Source organism: Osmerus mordax, chromosome 3, assembly GCF_038355195.1.
Source record: "Osmerus mordax isolate fOsmMor3 chromosome 3, fOsmMor3.pri, whole genome shotgun sequence".
Classification (NCBI taxonomy): domain Eukaryota; kingdom Metazoa; phylum Chordata; class Actinopteri; order Osmeriformes; family Osmeridae; genus Osmerus; species Osmerus mordax.
In genome coordinates this window covers 385,339-402,586 of record NC_090052.1, presented here as the reverse complement: position 1 = coordinate 402,586, position 17,248 = coordinate 385,339, and the positions used below count along the sequence as shown (strand labels likewise).

The 17,248-nt window shown below is 53.5% G+C and overlaps 2 protein-coding genes across 2 annotated transcripts; both read right to left on the bottom strand.

Moving 5' to 3' along the window:
- Positions 1-793: 793 nt before the first annotated feature.
- mcm5 (minichromosome maintenance complex component 5) lies at positions 794-10,869 on the bottom strand. The gene is made up of 16 exons (XM_067233541.1): positions 10,575-10,869; positions 9,987-10,113; positions 9,742-9,870; positions 8,868-9,040; positions 8,441-8,596; positions 7,867-8,036; positions 5,739-5,910; positions 5,518-5,629; positions 5,049-5,192; positions 4,555-4,620; positions 4,263-4,439; positions 4,049-4,161; positions 3,210-3,338; positions 2,761-2,903; positions 2,127-2,254; positions 794-1,289 (listed from the first exon to the last, which is right to left on the bottom strand). The coding sequence occupies exons 1-16, from the start codon at positions 10,742-10,744 to the stop codon at positions 1,188-1,190; spliced, it is 2,211 nt and encodes a 736-aa protein (XP_067089642.1). The 5' UTR covers positions 10,745-10,869; the 3' UTR covers positions 794-1,187.
- Positions 10,870-11,506: 637 nt separating this feature from the next.
- On the bottom strand, positions 11,507-16,733 carry gcat (glycine C-acetyltransferase). The gene is made up of 9 exons (XM_067233062.1): positions 16,484-16,733; positions 14,717-14,847; positions 14,431-14,532; positions 13,792-13,938; positions 13,262-13,416; positions 13,067-13,149; positions 12,689-12,860; positions 12,149-12,270; positions 11,507-11,871 (listed from the first exon to the last, which is right to left on the bottom strand). Exons 1-9 carry the CDS (start codon positions 16,701-16,703, stop codon positions 11,720-11,722), a joined length of 1,284 nt encoding a protein of 427 aa, XP_067089163.1. The 5' UTR covers positions 16,704-16,733; the 3' UTR covers positions 11,507-11,719.
- Positions 16,734-17,248: the final 515 nt, after the last annotated feature.

The following is a 17,248-nucleotide window of genomic DNA, read 5'->3' as shown; positions in this document are numbered from 1 at the left end:
ACCCCAGGGCCCAACGGCGTCCCAGCGGACCCCTGGGCCCGACGGCGTCCCAGCGACCCCAGGGCCCGACGGCATTCCAGCGGACCCCTGGGCCCGACGGCGTCCCAGCGACCCCTGGGCCCGACGGCGTCCCAGCAGACCCCTGGGCCCGACGGCGTCCCAGCGACCCCTGGACCGTCGTCGAAGCTGCTGCACCTCCTCCAGACACCCGTCTGCTGCACCTCCTCCAGGCACCTTTCTACTGCACCTCCTCCAGACACCTGTCTGCTGCACCTCCTCCAGACACCTGTCTGCTGCACCTCCTCCAGGCACCTTTCTACTGCACCTCCTCCAGACACCTGTCTGCTGCACCTCCTCCAGGCACCTGTCTGCTGCACCTCCTCCAGACACCTGTCTGCTGCACCTCCTCCAGGCACCTTTCTACTGCACCTCCTCCAGACACCTGTCTGCTGCACCTCCTCCAGGCACCTGTCTGCTGCACCTCCTCCAGACACCCGTCTACTGCACCTCCTCCAGACACCCGTCTGCTGCACCTCCTCCAGACACCTGTCTACTGCACCTCCTCCAGACACCTTTCTGCTGCACCTCCAGGCACCTGTCTGGATCTTCTTCTTGGACTTCAGCTCTGCTTTTAATACCATCCAAAATAATCGGATGACCTGGAAGCTACAAACCTCAACCCCCCCCATGTGATAGCAAACCCATAGCACCCACACAATGGATCAATTTGCAATTCATCTCGTCAATATTTAAAGGATACCGTCATAACCTTAACAAATGAGTCTTCAGGAAGTCATATTGCAAAACATCAATTTTATTTATCTGCAGAAACCACCTCAGCCAGCCGTGCCCCACACGCTGACAGAATCTTGTGTTCTCAGTTGAACAGAGGAACTGTTACATATATTTGAAGATTTCAACAGTATTATTGTTACATACATTTTACACAATGTGAACATAATGGTCTAATTCAACAGATGCTACACTAGTGACACCCACATGTCTTGCCATGACTAGTGTGTTTGAATATGTATGTATTTATCCATGGTAACATCTCTATATACAGCATCTCTCCACCACCACGCTGGTCTCCACGGAAACAAGCATATACCCGCAGCTCCACAGGTTACCACGGAGACAAGCAGACGTTGTCCTACACCGACAATCACCGTGACCCCTGGTGACCCTTACTTGACCCTGTACAAAACTTTCCTCTGCATGCGGTGCTGCAGCTCTCCTCTCCGCATCATCAGATGGAGAACCTTGATGATGGCCTGCTCTGGGTACTTCTACAGGGGCAGAGGAGGAGAGGGAAGGGGAGGATGAGAGGGAGAGGGAGGAGAGGGGGAGGAGGAGAGGGAGAGGGAGGAGGAGAGGGAGGAGAGGGAGGGGGAGGAGAGAGAGGGGGAGGAGAGAGAGGGGGAGGAGAGGGAGGGGGGGAGGAGAGGGAGGAGGAAGAGAGGGAGGGGGAGAGGGAGGAGGAAGAGAGGGAGGGGGAGGAGGAGAGGGGAGAGGAGGAAGAGAGGGAGGAGGAAGAGAGGGAGGAGGAAGAGAGGGAGGAGGAAGAGAGGGAGGGGGAGGAGAGCGAGGGGGAAGAGAGGGAGAGGGAGGGGGAGGAGGAGGAGAGGGAGAGGGAGGAGAGGGAGAGGGAGGGGGAGGAGAGGGAGAGGGAGGGGGAGGAGGAGGAGAGGGAGAGGGAGGAGAGGGAGAGGGAGGAGAGGGAGAGGGAGGAGAGGGAGAGGGAGGAGAGGGAGAGGGAGGAGGAGAGGGGGAGGAGGAGAGGGGGAGGAGGAGAGGGAGGGGGAGGAAGAGAGGGAGGGGGAGGAGGAGAGGGAGAGGAGGAGGAAGAGAGGGAGGAGGAAGAGAGGGAGGGGGAGGAGAGCCAGGGGGAGGAGAGCGAGGGGGAGGAGAGGAGGAGAGGGCGGATCAATTTAAAGACAACCAAAAAGTGGAATCTGTGCAAGTGTGTGTGTACCTGCTTGGTGAAGTCCTGCAAGATGCTGTGCTAGTGTGTGTGTGTGTGTGTGTGTACCTGTTTGGTGAAGTCCTGCAGGATGCTGTGCTAGTGTGTGTGTGTACCTGCTTGGTGAAGTCCTGCAGGATGCTGTGCTAGTGTGTGTGTGTACCTGCTTGGTGAAGTCCTGCAGGATGCTGTGTTCGGAGACCTGGGATCCGATGGCAAAGCGTCTCTTCAGCTGCTTCTCGATACGAGACACCATCTCCTGATCCTCCTGGGTGGTGAAGCCCTCCACACCTGCTCCCACACACACACACACAGGTCAGCAACACACACACACACAGGTCAGCAACACACACACACAGGTCAGCAACACACACACAGGTCAGGAACACACACACACACAGGTCAGCAACACACACACAGGTCAGGAACACACACACAGGTCAGGCACACACACACAGGTCAGGCACACACACACAGGTCAGGCACACACACACAGGTCAGGCACACACACACAGGTCAGCAACACACACACAGGTCAGCAACACACACACAGGTCAGCAACACACACACACAGGTCAGCAACACACACACAGGTCAGCAACACACACACACAGGTCAGCAACACACACACAGGTCAGCAACACACACACAGGTCAGCAACACACACACACACACACAGGTCAGGAACACACACACAGGTCAGCAACACACACAGGTCAGCAACACACACAGGTCAGCAACACACACAGGTCAGCAACACACACACAGGTCAGCAACACACGCGCCCCTCTCCCTACCTGCCAAGCTGCCGGAGAGCGCTGCGTCCAGGGTGGAGACCTGGAACAGGCGCAGGGCCTCGTCCACCTCCTCCTCCCCTGCCACAGCCTGCAGCCTCATCTTAGCCAGGGACTCAGCGATGCGCACCACTGCCTCCAGCTGCCTGCAGGGGGCAGCACAGAGCAGCAGGGGGTTAGCATGGAAGACAGTGATGGGGGCCCTACGCGTGTGTGTGTGTGTGTGTGTGTGTTACTGACCTGTGTGTGTGTGTGTGTGTTGCTGAACTGTGTGTGTTAATGACCCGTGTGTGTGTGTTACTGACCTGTGTGTGTGTGTGTGACTGACCTGTGTGTGTGTGTGTGACTGACCTGTGTGTGTGTGTGTGACTGACCTGTGTGTGTGTGTGTGTGACTGACCTGTGTGTGTGTGTGTGACTGACCTGTGTGTGTGTGTGTGTGTGTGTGTGTACCTGACGGTGATGGGGATGGAGGCCCGGCGGTCACTGTCCCTCTCGTGTTCCCTCGCCCCGCTCCTCATCACCACGTAACGATTCTTCAGCTTCTCCGCTGCGCCAGCTGACAGACGCGGGCCGCACTTCCTGTCATGACATCACTCAGCGTTACCATGACTATGCGCACACTGCAGCTTATTCTAGACAACAGTGAGGGTCTCTCTAGACAGCAGTGAGGGTCTCTCTCTAGACAGCAGTGAGGGTCTCTCTCTAGACAGCAGTGAGGGTCTCTCTAGACAGCAGTGAGGGTCTCTCTAGACAGCAGTGAGGGTCTCTCTAGACAGCAGTGAGGGTCTCTCTAGACAGCAGTGAGGGTCTCTCTCTAGACAGCAGTGAGGGTCTCTCTCTAGACAGCAGTGAGGGTCTCTCTAGACAGCAGTGAGGGTCTCTCTCTAGACAGCAGTGAGGGTCTCTCTAGACAGCAGTGAGGGTCTCTCTCTAGACAGCAGTGAGGGTCTCTCTCTAGACAGCAGTGAGGGTCTCTCTAGACAGCAGTGAGGGTCTCTCTAGACAGCAGTGAGGGTCTCTCTAGACAGCAGTGAGGGTCTCTCTAGACAGCAGTGAGGGTCTCTCTAGACAGCAGTGAGGGTCTCTCTAGACAGCAGTGAGGGTCTCTCTCTAGACAGCAGTGAGGGTCTCTCTAGACAGCAGTGAGGGTCTCTCTAGACAGCAGTGAGGGTCTCTCTCTAGACAGCAGTGAGGGTCTCTCTAGACAGCAGTGAGGGTCTCTCTCTAGACAGCAGTGAGGGTCTCTAGACAGCAGTGAGGGTCTCTCCTGTAGTGTGTGGGGGACTCACAGGCGGGCGTAGGAGATGTACTTCTTGAGGGTGGAGAGAGGGATCTCCCCCTCTGTGCCGTCCAGCTGCATCTGGGCGCTCAGGTGGACGTTCATCACATGACGAGCCAGAGTCTGGGGGCGGGGATAGAGGGTTCAAACACACACACACACACACACACACACACACCACTCGACACACACACACACACTCCCCTGGGCACACACTCCCTTACCATGTCTCTCTGCTGGTCGTGGTGGTCTTTGATGATGAAAATCATGTCGAAGCGAGACAGGATGGTGGGCATGAAGTCAATGTTGTCCTCCCCCTTGGTGTCGTCCCAGCGGCCGAACACGGAGTTGGCAGCCGCCAGAACGGAGCAGCGCGAGTTCAGGGTGGTGGTGATGCCCGCCTGGGGTCAGAGGTCAGACGTACATCACTACAGAGGTCAGACGTACATCACTACAGTGCAGGAACGGAGAGAGAGGGATGGAGAGGAAGATGGAGAGCGGGGAGGAGAGTGTTACCTTGGCGATAGAGATGGTCTGTTGTTCCATGGCCTCGTGGATCGCTACTCTGTCATCCTCTCTCATCTGGAGAGGGAGAGGGGAGAGGAGGGCAGGGGGGAGGGAGGGGGGAGAGGAGGGAGGGGGAGAGGAGGGAGAGAGGAGGGAGGGGGGAGGGAGGGGAGGGCAGGGGGGATAGGAGGGATAGGAGGGAGGGGGGAGAGGAGGGCAGGGGGGAGGGGAGAGAGGAGGGCAGTGGGGGGGAGGGAGGGCAGGGGGGAGGGGAGGGGGGAGAGGAGGGCAGGGAGGGGGGAGAGGAGGGCAGGGGGAAGGAGGGGGGAGAGGAGGGCAGGGGGAAGGAGGGGGGAGAGGAGGGCAGGGGGGAGGGAGGGGGGAGAGGAAGGCAGGGGGAGGGAAGGGGGGGGGGGGAGAGGAGGAGGTTTAGACGTTCCTTTAGAATAACTTATGTGAACTGTGTTTTAGTGAGTTCTACTGTGCTCTACTCTGCTCCTCACCTTGTCGAACTCGTCGATGCAGACCACGCCCCCATCAGCCAGCACCATGGCCCCTCCCTCCATGATGAAGCCCCTCGTCTGGGGGTCCCTGAGCACGGACGCCGTCAGCCCCGCCGCACTGCTGCCCTTCCCTGAGGTGTACACCTGGAAGCAGGGGGCATCTTAAACATCTCATCCTGGAGAAAGCTGCTGGTCTGCTAGTATATAAATAGTGTTGTATGTGTATATAGAACACATAGAAGGTAGTGTTATATGATATATCGATAGTTACATGTGTATATATGATATATAAATGTAGTTACATGCGTATATATGACATGTAGATGTAGAGTTACATGTGTATATATGATATATAGATGTAGAGTTACATGTGTATATATATGATATATAGATGTAGTTACATGTGTATATATGATATATAGATGTAGTTACATGTGTATATATGATATATAGATGTAGAGTCGTGTACCCCGATAGGAGAACAGCGCTCCACAAACTTCAGCAGTTGAGACTTGGCTGTCCCCGGGTCTCCCAGCATCAGCAGATTGATGTCCCCTCGCCGGGTCAGACCATCTGGGAGTCTGTGGGGGGAATCTTGGGTCATTTATGACCTCAAGAGATGGCTATATACTCTGCCATATGACACTAGTGGGTAGGTGTAGTGGATGAGGAGGGTCAGTGTGGCCCCACCTCTTGCGGGAGCCTCCGAACAGCAGGCACACGATGGCCTTCTTCAGGTCCTCGCTGCCGTAGATGGAGGGAGCAAGGGAGCGCGCCAGGGAGGCGTAGACGTCAGGGGAGGCCGCCAGCGCTCGCAATTCCTCCTCCTCCTGGGGGGAGACAGAGGAGGTGGCACCTCGTCCTGAGGGAGGAGGAGGAGGGAGGGAGGGAGGGAGGGAGGGAGGGAGGGAGGGAGGGAGGGAGGGAGGGAGGGAGGGAGGGAGGGAGGGAGGGAGGGAGGGAGGGAGGGAGGGAGGGAGGGAGGGAGGGAGGGAGGGAGGGAGGGAGGGAGGGAGGGAGGGAGGGAGGGAGGGGAAGTCATGGTTATTGTAATCTTGGAATCTTGGAAGCTTAAAGGCCGTATGGCAGGCGCTATTTGCTTGTTGGTAATAAACATTTAAACTGTTATTCATTGTATTTGATGTTGTTGGATGTCACAAAACAGAATATAATACAAAAAAGTAGCTACTTTTTGCAATGATTCTTCTTTCGCCCACAATGCATTGCATGACGTCATGTTGGGGAGACGACAGACCAAGGCCCGCTTAGAGACCATTGAAATCGATTAGAAATAAACACTAGGCTAGTACCAGAGAATGTCTAATATGGGCTCTGCTAGTACCATCAAAACATGGGACATCTAATCGGAAATGTGTTTACAGCGTCAGGGACAATAGTTAATTAGGGATGATCTTGGGGGGATTTTACAGTTGGGACTGGCAAGTTAGCCCATAGCTAGCATGATGTCTTCTATTTCTAGATCAGTTTACCGGTAGTACTAGTCTACTTATCTAAACTACAGCTAACGACATGATTGTCCGGGACAAGTTGATTTTTTTGTAGGGCAAGTGGAAGAGAAATGTACCTGCCCCACTGGACAAGTTTAAACTCAAAACAAAATAAAATGGCATGTTACTTCACTGGCCAGCTTGTAAATATTGAGGATAGCCTATCGCAGTTGAGTTAGCCAATGTTGTTAGCGATGCTAGCTAACGTTAGAGCATTAAATTAGCTGCACGGTCTGTAGAGATATTGGGACGAAGCTGCAATACAGTACATAACAGAAAGTGTTTCATTCTGCAGAAGTATAACACCTCAATTATATAATATTACAGCTCATCTTCGCTCATCTTCGTTGGTCAAAGGCACAATCTTTACCCGAACGTGACTTTTGTGCATGGAAAAGTGAAACGTAAATGTAGGCTAGTGCCTCAAAAAGTTAATATCAGGCCCTGAATGATCACTGTCACTAGATATAAAGAAAACGTTCACTTTCACTTGGTGCTATTCACTGACAGTAAAAAGAAAATGGTATATGTACACTGCTGTTAGTAGCTCCAGAGCTCGTTGCTGCGTTGCTAAATGATAGCAACTCACCAGAACTCTTCACCAACTCTCCACTCATTCTCCTCGGACCATCCATTTAATTGGCTTTGACGGCCATCAGGACTCGGCAATTCCTCATTTGCCCTCTCACGTCTACTTGGTTCAAAATTATACGGCTGCGGGCCATCATACACATTAGTGGTTTTTGCCACCTCTTCCTCATCCCAGTCAGTCGCCATAGTTCTAGTACTAGGCTGAGGCTACTCTCCTCCACGACTCCCAAACATGACGTCATCGTTGAATTGCGCTAATATGCTCATGCTAACACCAAAACAACAAAAACTGGTCTTTAACACCATTTGGAGATTTTTTAAGTAATATACATATCTTGAGTGCTTCCTGTACCGATTTATCAACAGTGGTGTTTAACCTGCAATATGGCCTTTAAAAGATGAAGGTGTGCCTAACTAAACTAGCCAATGTCAGCCTTATCCCGACCCTTCATATTCTCAAATAATGCTCCCCCCCCCCCCCCCCCCCATGGCCCCCCAGGGCCCACCTGGCCCCCCCCAGCCCCCCGGTGCCCCCCCTGGCCCCCGGCCCCCCGGTGCCCCCCCCTGGCCCCCAGCCCCCCGGTGCCCCCCCTGGCCCCCAGCCCCCCGGTGCCCCCCCTGGCCCCCAGCCCCCCGGTGCCCCCCCTGGCCCCCAGTGCCTCCCCTGGCCCCCAGGGCCCCCGGTGCCTCCCCTGGCCCCCAGGGCCCCCGGTGCCTACCTGCCCCCTCTGTGTCCAGGCTGATGCCCACCACCCTCAGGTAGGAGGCGCGGATCCCCACCCCGGAGCTCTTCTCCCGCCCGCGGGCCTTGGCGGCGGCCATCTTCTTTATGGAGTAGATGCCCATGATGGTGACCCGGTTACCAGGGACGACACGGTCACACAGGTACCTGGGAGGAGGGACCTGTTAGTACAGCTGCAGGTGTGTGTGTACCTGTCACAGTACAGCTGCAGGTGTGTGTGTGTGTGTGTACCTGTCACAGTACAGCTGCAGGTGTGTGTGTGTGTGTACCTGTCACAGTACAGCTGCAGGTGTGTGTGTGTGTGTACCTGTCACAGTACAGCTGCAGGTATGCGTGTGTGTGTACCTGTCACAGTACAGCTGCAGGTGTGTGTGTGTGTGTGTGTACCTGTCACAGTACAGCTGCAGGTGTGTGTGTGTGTGTGTGTGTACCTGTCACAGTACAGCTGCAGGTGTGTGTGTGTGTGTACCTGTCACAGTACAGCTGCAGGTGTGTGTGTGTGTGTGTGTACCTGTCACAGTACAGCTGCAGGTGTGTGTGTGTGTGTGTACCTGTCACAGTACAGCTGCAGGTGTCGGGGCATCTCTCCGTGAGGGACGGCGTCAGGTGACTCCTGGAGGCGGAGTGTCTGGAAGTCCACACACACACACCTGTCTGGAACGATGAAGTAGGGATCCACCGGACACTTCACCCTGCCGGCCTGCTCGCTGCAAACACACACGTTACAACACAGACACACACGTTACAACACACACACACGTTACAACACACACACACACGTTACAACACACACACACGTTACAACACACACACACGTTACAACACACACACACACGTTACAACACACACACACGTTACAACACACACACACACGTTACAACACACACACACGTTACAACACACACACACACGTTACAACACACACACACGTTACAACACAGACGTTTCCCCCTCAGGCGGGCTGTACTGTACACTCACGTGTTGCACTTGCGCGGCAGCGCGTAGCCCTGTAGGCCGGGGGGTAGGGGGATGTTGCTGATGACAGAACGACATCCTCGACACTGCAGAGCCACCCTGGTGGCCTTGGCCCTCACGGCCGCGGCTGAGATCACGATGCCCGGAACCTTCACCAGCCGGGACACCTGCTCCGACTGGGGAGAACCTGCGTGTTACTTTGAGGCAGGGAGTGTGTGTGTACCTTCAGGGTGCGTATGGAGGCAGTGTGTGTGTGTGTACCTTCAGGGTGCGTATGGAGGCAGTGTGTGTGTGTGTACCTTCAGGGTGCGTATGGAGGCAGTGTGTGTGTGTGTACCTTCAGGGTGCGTATGGAGGCAGTGTGTGTGTGTGTACCTTCAGTGTGCGTATGGAGGCAGTGTGTGTGTACCTTCAGGGTGCGTATGGAGGCAGTGTGTGTGTGTGTACCTTCAGGGTGCGTATGGAGGCAGTGTGTGTGTGTACCTTCAGAGTGCGTATGGAGGCAGTGTGTGTATGTGTACCTTCAGGGTGCGTATGGAGGCAGTGTGTGTGTGTGTGTGTACCTTCAGGGTGCGTATGGAGGCAGCGTGTGTGTGTGTGTACCTTCAGGGTGCGTATGGAGGCAGTGTGTGTGTGAGTCAGTTGGCTGAGCGGTGAGGGAGTCGGGTTAGTAATCCGAAGGTTGCCAGTTCGATTCCCGGTCATGCCAACTGACGTTGTGTCCTTGGGCAAGGCACTTCACCCTACTTGCCTCGGGGGAATGTCCCTGTACTTACTGTAAGTCGCTCTGGATAAGAGCGTCTGCTAAATGACTAAATGTAAAATGTAAATGTGTACCTTCAGGGTGCGTATGGAGGCAGTGTGTGTGTGTGTGTACCTTCAGGGTGCGTATGGAGGCAGGGTGGGCGTCGCTCCTCAGCATCACCTGGATGTGCTGCACCTGCTCCTCCCCAGGGGGGCGTGGCCTCGTCACCTCATCTGCCACTTCCTGGGCTGCCTCCTCCAGCTGCCAATCACAGCAGGGGTCAGAGGTCACCATGGTCCAATAGCACACACTCAGTCTCAAGCCTCCCAGTCTAGTCTCTATCCCCTAGTTCCTAACCCACGCATGCTGGTGCTCACCAGGGGCAGGTTGTCCGAGGGCAGCTTGTACAGACAGTCGCTCATGTCTTCGTCGAAGCTGGCAAGGTCCTCCATCTCCACCTCCAGCCAAAACTCCCCCAGCGTGTAGTGCCGCTTCAGATCATCCCTAAACACAACCGGACGCGCCGTCAGTCGCCTTGTGCCTCGATCGTGCACACAACACATGACAGTTACAGGAAATAGGAAAGGTAGAGGACGACAGTGAAAGTATTTTACAATGTGGAGACGGTGTTGAAGGGAGGAAAAGCTTGTTTTTTTACGACTACAAAACGGATCATGTGGATTTCAAACGCATGGATGCTTAGGACCATAAGGCCTGCAGGTGACAGTAATGCAACATGATGAACACTGCCGTAAAACATCGAATAATTCAGTTAAGCACGGGTGGTTTTATTCAGACATCTGCAGGTACTTAGCCTAGCTAGCTGAAGTTAATCAGCCGCATCAGTCAGTTTTGGTTGTTAGCCTGCTTAGCTAGCTGTCTAAATGGGTAGACTATTGTGGTAGCCAAACAAACTTCCGGTTGATCTACTTGCTGAAAACGTATCGTTCCATCATTTGTTTTACCTGTATTTGTATGTGAAACCGGTACGATCAGTCCCGACTCTGAACTGTCGGAGAAATTCACGGAATCGCTTCTTGATCTGTGTGCGCTTCAACGCACTTTCGTCTCCGTGTCCCTCGCCGCCTCCGAAACTGTCACTGTAGTACACTCCCGGATCATCGAAGCCAGACATGTTTGACCGGAAAGTTAAACAAAGTGGTAATAATGTAGTTCTTGATGAACAAAGTAAAATAACTTAATCTAGCTAAATACAAAAGAGGGTTTTGGTCGGTGAAAGACGGTGACGTGCAGCAGACAACACAGTCCTCCACGCTTTGGTTTTTCGCGGCAAAATGTACACGTCAATACCCGCGAGATCCAGCCTCGACGCCTTCTTGCAGCTTCTGATAGGCGAACGTATCCGCCGCTTGATAGGATTGGCTGAATGGAGCTTTCAGGAGGCGTGTCCTGTGTGCGATAGGCGGGGCTTCGCTGACCGGTGGCGCGAAAAAGACGAAGAAAGAGACGAAACCAGAGAATGTCTACGAAACCGAACAGGGTGACCGGCAGGGGCATAGGTCTATATGTATGATGAATATTATTGTATACTGTTATAGTGTGTATAATGAAAGCTACGCCCCTGGTAACAGGCTTGGTGAATGGTCATTTGGAAGGATATGAGACTCAGATCCGGCCTCGAGGACTGTCTCTGTAATATAAGGTGACCAGACGTCCTTTTTTACCCGGACGCAACGAAGTGTCCTCTTTTTGACAAACTAAAATCTGGTCACCCTATGTAATAGTCTGCACACGCTCTTCTGTATATGTAGCCTGTTTCTGCAACATCTGACATGGATTCAGGGAAGAGAGGGCAAGAAAACAAAAGAGGCTAGATCTGATGATGAAGTTATACATCAAACAATAACAATAATAAAAGTCATGTAACACTGCAAGCTTTGTTAGCAAAAGTTTAATATGATATATTCAGCATTTTAAGGCAAACAGCAAAGCTTTTTTGACCACAATAGACCTTCAGTCGTAACTACATTCTACCATTCTTATCAGGAGACATCCTCTCTGCCCTGTAACAGCCCTACCCAGGCCTGACATCACTTCCTCCTGGTCTCTAACAGCCCTACCCAGGCCTGACATCACTTCCTCCTGGTCTCTAGGAGACCACGCCGTGCTTCCTGCCTGTCTGGATGAAGGCCTCCACACAGCGGTCTATGTCCTGGTTGGTGTGGGCCGCAGAGATCTGGACACGGATACGGGCCTTGCCCTTAGGAACCACAGGGTAGGAGAAGCCAATCACATATACACCTGGGGGAGGAGGGAGATAGGAGGGGGAGGGGGGAGGAGGGAGATAGGAGGGGGAGGGGGGAGATAGGAGGGGGAGGGGGGGGAGGAGGGGGAGGGGGGGGAGGAGGGAGATGGGGGGAGGAGGGAGGAGGGAGATAGGAGGGGGGGGAGATGGTTGAGAACTCACAGCTGTGTTGTGTTGCTGATTTTATGATACTGTTGGATGTTTGACGTGTGTGCTATCTCCAGATGCTATAGCTCTTAGGTGTATGTGTGTGGGTGTGTGTGTGTGTCTAACCCAGCTTGAGCATGTCGTCGGCCATGAGTGAGGCGAGGCGCGCGTCCCCCAGCATTACGGGGGAGATGGGGTGAGACGAGCCTGAGATGGTGAATCCAGCCTGGGCCATGGAGCTCCGGAACCTGGTGGGACAAATCAACACCCCAGCGCACCTATGATGACCATGCTAGACCCTAACCCAACATTCACCTAACCCTAACCCAACATTGACCTAACCCTAACCCATCATTCACCTAACCCTAACCCAACATTGACCTAACCCAACATTGACCTAACCCAACATTGACCTAACCCTAACCCAACATTGATCTAACCCTAACCCAACATTCACCTAACCCAACACTCCCCTAACCCAACACTCACCTAACCTCTCGGCACCTCCCCTCCCCTCCTCTCAGCACATGCCCTCCTCTCCTCTCAGCACCTCCCCTCCTCTCATCACCTCCCTTCCCCTCCTCTCCGCACCTCCCCTCCTCTCCCACTCTTAATTCTCTCCCCTCTCCCTCCTTCTCCCTTCTCTCCCCCCCCCCTCACACCCACCTCATGGTCTTGGCCGACATGCTCTGAGCGATCTCATTGGATGCCATCAGCAGCTCCAGGGCGCGTGCAGCGCAGCCTACGACGGGCGGGGGGAGGGAGTTGGAGAAGAGGTACGGCCGGGAGCGCTGCCTCAGCAGCTCTATCAGGGGCCTGGGCCCCACGGTGTAGCCCCCTGACACACACACACACACACACACACACACAGGCCTAGACATGAAATCACAGCACACCAACCTGCTACCTAACTCCTGCTTCCCCGAGACCCACCAGCCCCCACCCCCCACACACCCTGCCTATCCTCCCCAACTACCCCCTCACCCCCAGCTGCCTTCCCCAATTACCCCCCTGCCCACTAACTAGTCACCCCCCCAGACCCACCTGCTGCCCCCCCCAGGGCTTTGCCCAGGGTGGAGTTGACGATGTGAACCTTGTCCATCACTCCCAGAAGCTCATCCGTGCCCCTGCAACCAAGACACAGCTGTTACTCATCCATCCCTCCATCTCCCTCCCCCTCACCTCCCCCTCACCCTCACCTCCCCCTCACCTCACCCTCACCCTCCCCCTCACCCTCACCTCCCCCGGGGACCCAGGAAGCCGGTGGCGTGGCACTCATCTATGAAGACCATGGCTCCATACTGCTCTGCCAGCTTACAGATGCCCTGCAGGGGGGCAACATCTCCATCCATGGAGAACACGCCATCAGTCACCACCAGACGCAGACGGGATGACTGGAGGAGAGGATGGACACCAACCAAGAAGATGAGAAACAAGATGTATAGATAGGATCAAGTGATCAAATTGGAATTTAAATCTCTGATGCTAGTATTGAGGTTGTGTGACAGTCTGTGTGAGAGGCTCAACACACTGATCACCAGGCCAACCTGGGCCTGACCCCATGACTGGCTTAGCTCCATGCTTCGAGCTCAGCTGGTTCCTCATGGTCCAACGTCAGGAGGTTTTCAGCCGGACATCCCATAATAGATGATTCATGAGTTATTAAGCAACAGCAGTTCTGGGACGCCAGGAGGAAGTGCATTGCATCACAGTGGAGAAACACAGAGTGCCGTCATTCCAGAAGTGAGCCTGTGGGTCTCCGTGGTTACCTGGCTCTCCTGCAGCTTGGCCTCCAGGTCTCCCAGGTCCATGTGCCTGTAGCGGAACCTCCGGGCCCGACACAGGCGGATCCCATCTATGATGGAGGCGTGGTTCAGCTCGTCAGACAGAACCGCATCGTCCGGGCCCAGCAGAACCTGCCGTCAGAGAGAGGAGGGTGAGACAGGCCATGGTGAGACAGGCGAGACAGTTGAGAGTGAGACAGACTCCAGTGTTGAGTGGAGGTCCAATGTATCATTAATAAAATAAGCTGTCTATGGAGCCTGTGTGTGATGGGGGTGGAGCCTGTGTGATGGGGGTGGAGCCTGTGTGTGATGGGGGTGGAGCCTGTGTGTGATGGGGGTGGAGCCTGTGTGTGATGGGGGTGGAGCCAGGAGCGGCAAGGAGCAGTGTAGGAATCGACGGTTGTTTCTCAGTGCTGTTCATATAAGACATGTTATAGTGCTGTGCTGTACATATACAACGTATTTTTGTTTGATTACCAAGATTTGAACACAAATGCAGTTGCAAGCTTAGCCATCACCACCTTTCCCTCTGTCTAATTAAAAACAGACAACACAAACTAGGACGTTGATGGCTAACAAACGGTCAGGGAGCTGGAGCTAACCCTAACCCAGCGGGGCCCTCACCTCAAACAGGCCGGCGTTGGCGTCGAAGCAGCTGGCATACAGGATGCAGTCCTCCCTCTCGTGGAACTGGGCCAGCTTCCTCTCCAGGTCCTTATGGAGGTCCTGAGGACACACAGGGTTAACCCTGACCCCTGTACCTGAACACACAAGGTTAACCCTGACCCCTGTACCTGAACACACAGGGTTAACCCTGACCCCTGTACCTGAACACACAAGGTTAACCCTGACCCCTGTACCTGAACACACAGGGTTAACCCTGACCCCTGTACCTGACCCCTGATCCTACCTGTGTTCCACAGATGAAGCGTACGGAGCTCAGCCCTGCCCCGTGCGTCTGCAGCGCTCTGATCCCAGCCTGCACCACCTCTGGGTGGCTGGACAGACCCAGGTAGTTATTAGCACAGAAGTTCAATATGTCTGCAGGGGAGGAAGGGAGGGAGGGTGAGGAAGAGAGAGCAGGGGGGAATGGGAAGGAGGGAGAAAGAGTTAAGAAAAAGATATACAAAGAGAGAGAGAGATGCATGGGTGCTTATTTTATGATTGATATTGACTGAGTCCTCTTGATAAGTTCTCTGATGTGTTTATAATTACATGTGTTGTAACGTGTTGTCCCTTCACTGTGGACTGCTGTGTCAAAATTGTTTAACCTGAACATTCATGCCAATAAAGCATAATGAATTGAACTGAATTAGGAGATACAAGCTTTTCCAAAGGAATTTGAACCTACAACCTCCTGATCTGCAGTGTTATGGCTCTGTCTGCAGTTCCTGTGTTTGTTTTAGGTGCAGAACAACAGGCAGGGGAGGATGGAGGAACACACCTTTATAAGCTGGGCCTCTGACCCTTTAAGAGCAGGACCTCAAACCCTTTATGAGCTGGGCCTCTCCATGAATGGTAGCTCTCTGTGTGAGCTCTGAGCAGGGGGTTACATTGAGGGGGGGGAGGTATACTCTAACACACACACAGGGCGTGGCAGAACACACACACAAACCACAGCCTGAGGACTGAACAGCCTGAGCACTGAACACAGCCTGAGCACTGAACAGCCTGAGCACTGAACAGCCTGAGCACTGAACAGCCTGAGGACTGAACAGCCTGAGCACTGAACAGCCTGAGCACTGAACAGCCTGAGCACTGAACAGCCTGAGCACTGAACACAGCCTGAGCACTGAACACAGCCTGAGCACTGAACACAGCCTGAGCACTGAACACAGCCTGAGCACTGAACACAGCCTGAGCACTGAACAGCCTGAGCACTGAACAGCATGAGCACCGAACACACAGCATGAGCACTGAACAGCCTGAGCACTGAACACAGCCTGAGCACTGAACACAGCCTGAGCACTGAACACAGCCTGAGCACTGAACACACAGCATGAGCACTGAACACACAGCATGAGTACTGAACACACAGCATGAGTACTGAACACACAGCATGAGTACTGAACACACAGCATGAGTACTGAACACACAGCATGAGTACTGAACACACAGCATGAGTACTGAACAGTGCACAATGAGGGAATTGATCCCAGGACCTTCTACTGTGAGGCAACAGTGCGTCACAGTGCCACCAAGTTGGAGGTTGGGGGACTGCAGAATATCTCATAACCTGCTGCTAATCTTCCATTTATAAACAAGACAGACAGTCTGTACACACACGAACACACACACACACACACACACACACAGCTGACTAACGGACACAGGTAAACTTGACACGTCCTCGGTAGCACGCAGGACTGACCAATAGCGTTAATGTCAACAGTAGCTCTCCCAGTCCCAGCGTCACTTCAAAACAATTAACGAACAGAAACACAACGGCTCAGACTCAATCAACCCTGCCAGTCACCACAGACGGATCCGTATAGTTTAAAACACCTGTTAACAAGTTAGCTTTTTTGCGCACTCGTGTGTGGGCTACAAGTTAGCAAACATTCTAGGCAGACCGTAGAAGAAGAGTTTTGAGGGACAGACATTAAACTCGGAATGAAGAATTGAGGTCAGCTTGCAAATAGAGGCGAGTAGCTGGCTGATATGTACCGGTACTCACCGCCAGAACTTCCGTCCACGCTGATATGCGATCCCTGCTTCGAGGTTATGATTCTCTCCCCTTTCCACGTTCCACCTGATCTGATCGTTTCAAGTTCGCTCTCCAGCACCGACCTGGCAGCGGCGATGGCGGAATAGCCCCGGCTCGTGGAGGAGACAGTGGCTTGCACAACGCACTGGATCGGGGTGCGAAGACCGCGGACGACCCACCGTAGAGACATGGCAGAAAAACTGTCAAATCCGCTGCTACCAGACGCAGAGTTAACGCTTGGCTAAACGTAATATACGTGACGTCGAAGGATATGTGAGGCGTGCCGCGGAGAGCCAATCAAAAGAAGGGGGCTGTGGCAGCGCTCCGTGGCGTCCAATCACATCTCGAATTGTGCCCTTACTTGCACTCGGTTTACAGATGTATCTTCAGAATCAGAATCAGAAAGGGTTTTAATCGCCATGAAAGTTTGCACAGACAAGGAATTACTTTGGCAGGAAGGTGCCAACATTAAACATATAGGAATCTTAAAGCTTAATATGTGGTCTAACTATACAAAAGGAACAGCTAATACTAAGGGGATTTAGAATAAAAATAAAATAACAAATAAAATACAAAATATAAAGAGCCATAATTTACATTCTCTTCCGCTTTAAATTGTTTGGTTGCTTTCCAGTTCATTTAATTATGGCCCAGTTCCCCAGACATGGATTAAGCCTTGTCCTAAACTAAAACCTTTTCAGTCAAGATCTTCATAGCTGGAAGCTATAAAACTGT

Coding starts and splice junctions, on each gene's coding strand:
- mcm5 (XM_067233541.1), bottom strand. CDS start 10,744: ATGTCTGGCTTCGATGATCCGGGAGTGTACTACAGTGACAGTTTCGGA. Junction 5,911..7,866: donor CCTGGACACAGAGGGGGCAG/GTAGGCACCGGG, acceptor CTCCTCCCTCAG/GACGAGGTGCCACCTCCTCT. Junction 5,193..5,517: donor AGCGCTGTTCTCCTATCGGG/GTACACGACTCT, acceptor CCCTGCTTCCAG/GTGTACACCTCAGGGAAGGG.
- gcat (XM_067233062.1), bottom strand. CDS start 16,703: ATGTCTCTACGGTGGGTCGTCCGCGGTCTTCGCACCCCGATCCAGTGC. Junction 14,533..14,716: donor GCTTCATCTGTGGAACACAG/GTAGGATCAGGG, acceptor GTGTGTCCTCAG/GACCTCCATAAGGACCTGGA. Junction 12,271..12,688: donor ATGTCGGCCAAGACCATGAG/GTGGGTGTGAGG, acceptor TTGTCCCACCAG/GTTCCGGAGCTCCATGGCCC.